The sequence below is a fragment of the Trichechus manatus genome, unplaced genomic scaffold (assembly GCF_000243295.1).
Source record: "Trichechus manatus latirostris isolate Lorelei unplaced genomic scaffold, TriManLat1.0 scaffold00123, whole genome shotgun sequence".
In the NCBI taxonomy this organism is placed as follows: domain Eukaryota; kingdom Metazoa; phylum Chordata; class Mammalia; order Sirenia; family Trichechidae; genus Trichechus; species Trichechus manatus.
In genome coordinates, this window is record NW_004444059.1 from 887,666 (window position 1) to 894,704 (window position 7,039).

Consider the following 7,039-nt stretch of genomic DNA (forward strand, 5'->3'; position numbering starts at 1 on the left):
CAGATCTAGTGGGGAAGCACTGTGCATGGAGTCCAGAGACTGAATTTGAACACTACCAGAGACAGACTATAGCAGTGTGCCGTCCATATGACTCCTTTCTCATGGGTGAAATGGAATTGATAATACCTCCCTTGCAGGATCAGGGTGAGGATTAAGCAGGACTTGGAATTGGTTCAGTCCGGTTTGAACCCCTGCTGGTAATTTGCATTTCTAACAAGTTCCCAGGTGATGCTAATGCTGCTGGTTAGGGACCAATTCTAAGAACTGCTAGTAGAGCAGTGGTTTCTCCAAATTTATTATACATAAGAATCACCTGCGGATCTTGTTAAACTGTAGATTCTGATTCAGTAAATCTGGGGTGGAAATGCAAATTCTCAGCAGGGGTTCGAACCAGAACAAACCGGTTCCAAGAAGCCCTGGGATTAAATGTGAAGGCTCCGTGAGTGAGGGTGTCTTGCCATTGTTGAGGCTGAGGGGGCTTATTAGGCTGCAACCATGTACCCTGCACACAAACTTTCTGGCTGACCTGCCCTCTCTGTCCACAGGCCGCCTCACGCCCCACACAGACACACCAGGCCCTCAGCCTCAGCCCATGGATCTGCGGGTGGGCCAGCGGCCCCCGGTGGAGCCCACCCCGGAGCCCACGCTGCTAGCCCTGCAACATTCCCAGCGCCTGCACCATCACCTCTTCCTAGCAGGCTTGCAGCAGCAGCAGCAGCAGCAGCAACAGCGCTCAGCAGAGCCCCTGAGGGTAAAGACAGACTCCTTACACACCAGCCCAGCCCCTACCCCTGCCTGCATCCTTCCTGGACCCTAATCTCAGCCTCTCAACTCCTTGCCCCTTCCCGGGCTGCCGGCTCTGTCCACAGCTCTCAATGGACACGCCGATGCCTGAGTTGCAGGTGGGGCAGCAGGAGCAAGAACTGCGTCAGCTTCTCAACAAGGACAAGAGCAAGCGGAGTAAGGATGGTGGCTGTGTACATGGGGGATGGGAGGGTCACAGTGTGCTGGCATGTTAGCCAGCAGGCGTCCCTCTGCCTGCAGGCTCTGCTTATGAAAGCGGGTATGAGCTTCACAGAAGGGGTGGCACCTCTGGCCCGGTTCTTGCCTGTGGAATCCCTGGGACACCTCGTACTGGGGGTGTGGACAGGGCAATGGGCAGAGAATGTGCCAGGAAGCCAGCCCATCCACCCACCCCAGCCAACTCGTCATTCTTCTCCCCTGCAGGTGCCATAGCCAGCAGTGTGGTTAAGCAGAAGCTGGCAGAGGTGATTCTGAAGAAACAGCAGGCCGCCCTAGAGAGAACAGTCCATCCCAGTAGCCCCAGCATTCCCTACAGGTACCCCCTCTTCCCTCCTGCTCCCTCGTGTCCCCACCATGCTCCTTCCTCCCTGTAGATACCTGTGAGCACACACACACTTGCCCCTTTCCCTCCCCAGATGCTCATCACCCAGCCCTTCCTCTTTGCCTCTAAACGTAATGTCCCACAAGCCCTCTCCCAAATGACACCAGCCTTCTTCTCTCCTGTAATTATCTCTCCCTCTTTAGTGAGGCCTTCCTCCCTACACACACACTCACACTCACACCACACATGCTGGCCTTTTTCCACATGAGTCCCTTCTCTCTTTACACCTACCCCAAAACACAAAAAGTATCCTGGTTCCTAGAGTAGGTTCCTATCCTGTGAGAGGAACAGAGTCCCCACTGTGTCTAGCCCCTCACTTGGGCCCCCTGAGTCCCTAGCCTCTATGCCTAGACCAGAGATCTGTAGATTGCACTGCTGGGTAGGGGTGGGTGGCCTGCTTCTGTCACCTGGAGTTGGCCCTATTGCTGTTGGCCCCATGCTGCCCGACCCTGCCCACTGCTACCCCCGCACCCCGGCAGAGACAGTGGCCATAGAGGCAGGTCCTCAGGGCCCAGGCTCAGGAAGGAGCCCTGGAGTGGAACGCGTGCAGTGGTTCTGAATGTACCTGTGGAGAGCGAGGTGGCTGCAGGCTCTGGGCTTCCCGCCCTCTGAAGCAGCTGTGTCGCTCGCTTCACAGAACTCTCGAGTCCTTGGAGACTGAAAGAGCCACCCGCACCATGTTCAGCAGTTTCCTGCCTCCTGTTCCCAGCCTGCCCAGCGACCCCCCAGAGCACTTCCCCCTGCGTAAGACAGGTGAGCAGGATAGACAGGCGGGTGCTAAGGGGAAGGGCCTTGGATGGTAGGTCAGGAATGTGGAAGGGTGGAGGGTTGGGCTGAGCCTGGGAAAGGCCCGCATGCTGTGGTTTTCTTTCCCCCTCTGCCTTCCCTTGCCTTAACCCAGAAGTGGTGACTGGGTGTGAGGGGCTGAAGGGCAGAGAGAAGTGGAGGGCCTGAGTAATGCCAGTGCTCCCCGCAGTCTCTGAGCCCAACCTGAAGCTGCGCTACAAGCCCAAGAAGTCCCTGGAGCGGAGGAAGAATCCGCTGCTGCGGAAGGAGAGTGCCCCGCCCAGTCTGCGAAGGCGGCCGGCGGAGACCCTCGGTGGTGAGGGCCGGCAGGGCGGGTGTGGTTGACATCCTCAAAGCTGGGTGGTCTGGTCCCTTTGGGTCTGGTCCCCCCACCCCCAGACAGGGGTCCCCTCCTCAGGGCCCTGTGTGAGGTTGTACAGCGTGTGGCCTACACAAGGATTCCTTCCTGGTCAGGGGGCTGCTAGGACTAAAACACAGCCATGCCCTGTGACTAAGCTGACAACTGTCCCGGAGAAGGGGCACCTTTACAAAAATTGTCCAAAGGTACCCTGTAGGCTAGTGGGGGCCTGCTCTCTTCCTGCTCTTCTGGGAAGAAAGCAGGAAACAGGCCACCTATAAGGGCACGGGGCTTGTTCCTGGGTGTCCGGGACCAAGGGGTTGGCTCTGGCTTCTGATTGCACATCCCCCTCCCCCCAATCCCCAGACTCATCCCCCAGTAGCAGCAGCACGCCCGCATCAGGGTGCAGCTCCCCCAACGACAGTGAGCATGGCCCCAACCCCGTCCTGGGCTCCGAGGTAAGGCCTCACAGGGTCTAGGCTCTCCTGGCTCTGAGGCTCAGCTCTGCTTGCAAACCCTCGCTTGAGCCTCTGGGAGTTCTGGGAAGGCGTGCCCAAGGGTAGGGGTCTGGGAGCGGTGACCCCTTGCCCTGCTCCCCACGGCAGGCGCTCTTGGCCCAGCGGCTGCGGCTGCAGGAGACCTCTCGGGCTCCGTTCACCTTGCCGACAGTGTCCTTGCTGCCCGCAATCACGCTGGGGCTGCCCGCCCCTGCCAGGGTGAGTGGCTGGGGCGCCCCTCCCCCCACTCCAGGCTCCCGCAGCTTCTTCACCCCCAACTCGCTCCCTTCCCCACCACCTGCCCCATTCACCTTCACTGCTTGTCTTCCTCGTGCACTGTCCTCCCCCGTGACAGCTTCTCACCTCTTCCCCAGGCTGATGGGGACCGCAGGACTCATCCAACTCTGGGTCCTCGGGGGCCGGTCCTGGGGAGCCCCCATGCTCCCCTCTTCCTGCCCCCTGGCCTGGAGCCTGAAGTTGGGGGCACCTTGCCCTCTCGCCTGCAGCCCATTCTCCTCCTGGACCCCTCAGTCTCTCATGCCCCGCTGCTGACTGGTGAGTGCCCCTGCTCCTTGGTAAAGGGGCTGGGCCCCTGCACCCTGCTAAGGGCCAAGCTTGGGGAGGGGCCTGTCCTTCCTGCCTGCTCTCTACCCCCCTGCCCTCCTGGTGCCTCCCTGATTTGTCCCCCCTTCCCCATGTCCTTGCTTCCTTCTTTGCTCCCTAGGGTTCACTCCTTATGCCCCCACCCCATTCTTTCCAGTGCCCGGGCTTGGGCCTCTGCCCTTCCACTTGGCCCAGTCCTTACTGACCACCGAGCGGCTCTCCGGGTCGGGTCTCCACCGGCCACTGAGCCGGACCCGCTCAGAGCCCCTGCCCCCCAGCACCACCGCCCCCCCACCGCTGGGCCCCCTGCAGCCTCGTCTGGAGCGGCTCAAACCTCACGTCCAGCTGATCAAGGTGAGAGAAACTGGATAGGGGGGTTGGCGAGGGGGTGCTTAACTGGGCTTCTAGCAGCTGAAAGAGGAAGAGGGACTTAGGGAGGACAGGGCCCTGGCAGACAAGAGAGAGAATGTGGCTCTGGGGTCAAAGCTGGAGTCCTAGCAAAATGAGTGGCCACCTAGCCCAGCCCACCACCTCCCACCCTGCACCCGTCACTCCAGCGTGGCTGCTCAGCCCAGGCATCTCCCTTCCCCAGAGGCCAGCCAAGCCAAGTGAGAAGCCCCGGCTACGGCAGATACCCTCATCTGAGGACCTAGAGACAGATGGTGGCAGCGTGGGGCAGGTGGGCGACAACAGCCTGGAACACAGGGAGTCGAGCCACGGGCAGCCAGAGGCCAGAGGCCCCTTTTCTCTTCAGCAGCACCAGCAGGTAAGGGAATGCCCATGCGCCGTTCAGAGGATATAGTCACAAGACAGTTGGGCCTGGGATAAGGAGAGAAGGGAGGGCGGTGTGACATCAGTGCAGGGACAGCTCCAGGACCCATGGTTGCCTGCCACAGATCTTTGCATGCTGTATCCACACCAGGGTACACACACACATATACACAAACACATGCACACACAAACATACACACATATGCATATGCTCCAGCGGCCTGCCAGTCTCAGGGTGAAGCCATGTCCCTTTTCCCGCAGTGAGGCTGGCCTGTCACGGAACCATACTCACTCCTGCCTTAGTACTTCTCCCCTGTAACTGGTTTCCCAGCTCCGAGAAGGTGGCTAGGGCAAGAGTGGGACAGGGCCAGGCTCAAGTGCTTCAACCTCATAGTGCTCTCACTGCATGAGTCCAGCCGTGGCAACAGTCCACATCCAGGCAGCGAGTCATGCAGGTCCCCATGTCCTCAGCAGTTGCAGTCATTGGAGATGAGGAGAGTGTGGTCTGAGGTGGGCCTGAGGTTCCTCACCTGGGCTCTGGCTTTGGAGACCCAAGTGCCCACGTAGCTCCAGTGGACCTGGGTGGTCAGTCTGCGATGCAGGCCTTTGGGGGCTGGTGGGGGTAGGGGGCTCGGAGAGTCAGAGGCAGAGCCCAGCAGGGAAGCAGGGCATCCTGGAATCTCACCAGAAAAGGGGGCCTGCCTGGAGGTTGTCAGGATGGTAGGCAGAAGCCAATGGGGCAGGATCCTGAGACAGCGGCAGCTGAGGCTCCTTCCTCCCCTTAGGTGTTCCTCTGGGAGCAGCAGCAGCAGCAGCGACTGGTGGGGCGGCTCCCCCGGGGAGGCCCTGGGGACTCTGTGCTGCTTCCCCTGGCCCAGGGCGGACACCGGCCTCTGTCCAGGGCTCAGTCTTCCCCAGCTGCGCCTGCCTCACTGCCAGCCCCAGAACCCATTAGCCAGGCTCATGTCCTTCCCAGCTCTGAGACCCCTGCCAGGACCCTGCCATTCACCACAGGTAAGACCAAGGTTAGAGTGAGGGGCCGGGGGTGTGAGGCTGTGTTTGTGTCGTGGTGTAACTTACGGCATTCTTAGAGTGCTTTCTTGGTCTTGTTCGATCCATACAACATCCCATGAAGTAGGTGGTTATTCTCCTTTTACAGATGAGAAAACTAAGGCTCAGGAAATCTAAGGTGACCAGCTTGTGGTCAAATAGCAAGCTGGTGGTCAGTCCAGGGAATCTGGGCCTCCTTCAGTGTTTTGAAAACGATATATTTTTTTTTAATTGTAAAAAATAGTTCAAACGTATAATAGAGATTTTGAAGAATATAGAGAAGCATAAGAATAAAATAAAAATCACCAACCAGTGCCCACTACCCAGAGATAACCCATCTTAAATTTTGCTATATTCCAATCTACTCTTTGCTCCAGCCTGAGTACAAATACCATATCTGCATAACTACATTTTACACAGTGTAATTATGTGGATTCTTGACATAACTAGTCCTCAAAAATGTGAGTTTTTTAGTATTTTACGTAGTATTTAATTTTTACCTAAAGGTTTGTTAGTTGGACATTTAGATAGTTCCTGATTGTTCTTCATTTTAATTTCCTCTTACATAAATCTGTACTCATCCCTGGGATTATTTTCGGAAGATCGGTTTTAAGGAGTGGCATCCCTTGTTCAAATAGTCTGAGCATCTTGAAGGTTGTTGGTGTCCTGCGATATCATGAAACTGACCCCTAGAAAGGTCGGAGCACTGACCCTCCCCGGCTGTGCTCAGCAGTCTTTACTAGTGGCATCTCCCTGCTGATCACTGCCCGAAAACTACCTTTGTCTTATCACATGGCCTCGTGTCATTGTGGGACTTCCAGCTCCCAGGTTTGGGGTTTCCTAGGAATTCTTTCTCCTCTCGTTGCTTCAGGTGGCTTCTGTGGGTGAGACCCCTGACATTAGGCCTCACTTTGTATCATTCTGAGCACTTGAGGGCAGCCTAGATTTGTTGGCCACGTGCAGAGTGTCGTTGTGTCAGGAAGATGTGGCTTTGTGGCTTCAGTTGGCTGGTGCTGTGCTGGTGTGTGTGTGAGGTGGTCTGAGCCTCCCTCAGTCAGCATCAGGGGTATGCGTGTGAGTGCAAATGACTGTGGTTCGGGCGGTGAACCAGGATGGGGTGTGTGGGACTGTGTAGTGTGAGGTGGGTCTGCCATGCCTGACTTCATGGGGGGTGCTGGCTGTGGAGGTGCCGGCCGGTACTCTGTCCACAGCCAATGGTCAGTTGGGCTGGGGCCCCTCTACCGGCAGGGCTGTTCTATGACTCAGTAATGCTGAAGCACCAGTGCTCCTGTGGAGACAACAGCAGGCACCCGGAGCATGCTGGCCGCATCCAGAGTATCTGGTCCCGACTGCAGGAGCGGGGGCTCCGGAGCCAGTGTGAGGTGAGGGGGGCGTGTGGGGCTGCAGAGTCTGAGGGGAGAGTGATGGAGGGGAAGGGGTGGGGCTCCATAGCCAGCATGAGGTGTGGGGGTGGGTGGGGCTGCAGAGTCAGAGGGGAGAGTGATGGAGGGGAAGGGGTGAGGGCTCCACAGCCAGCGTGAGGTGAGGGGGTGGGCAGGGCTGCAGAGT

General features: G+C 57.8%; 1 protein-coding gene across 2 annotated transcripts in view; it reads left to right on the forward strand.

Moving 5' to 3' along the window:
• Window positions 1-359: 359 nt before the first annotated feature.
• Window positions 360-7,039, forward strand: part of HDAC7 (histone deacetylase 7) — an 18,204-nt gene continuing 11,524 nt past the window's right edge. The window contains exons 1-12 of one of the 2 annotated variants that reach the window (XM_023738822.1): window positions 360-751; window positions 870-960; window positions 1,228-1,339; window positions 2,043-2,158; window positions 2,382-2,507; window positions 2,916-3,007; window positions 3,155-3,265; window positions 3,421-3,601; window positions 3,807-4,003; window positions 4,242-4,415; window positions 5,206-5,434; window positions 6,719-6,852. In XM_023738822.1, the coding sequence (XP_023594590.1) occupies window positions 365-751; window positions 870-960; window positions 1,228-1,339; window positions 2,043-2,158; window positions 2,382-2,507; window positions 2,916-3,007; window positions 3,155-3,265; window positions 3,421-3,601; window positions 3,807-4,003; window positions 4,242-4,415; window positions 5,206-5,434; window positions 6,719-6,852 (1,950 nt within the window). In that variant the 5' untranslated portion in view covers window positions 360-364. The remainder of the gene's footprint in view (window positions 752-869; window positions 961-1,227; window positions 1,340-2,042; window positions 2,159-2,381; window positions 2,508-2,915; window positions 3,008-3,154; window positions 3,266-3,420; window positions 3,602-3,806; window positions 4,004-4,241; window positions 4,416-5,205; window positions 5,435-6,718; window positions 6,853-7,039) is intronic. The other variant, XM_004384545.3, reaches the window with a different exon arrangement.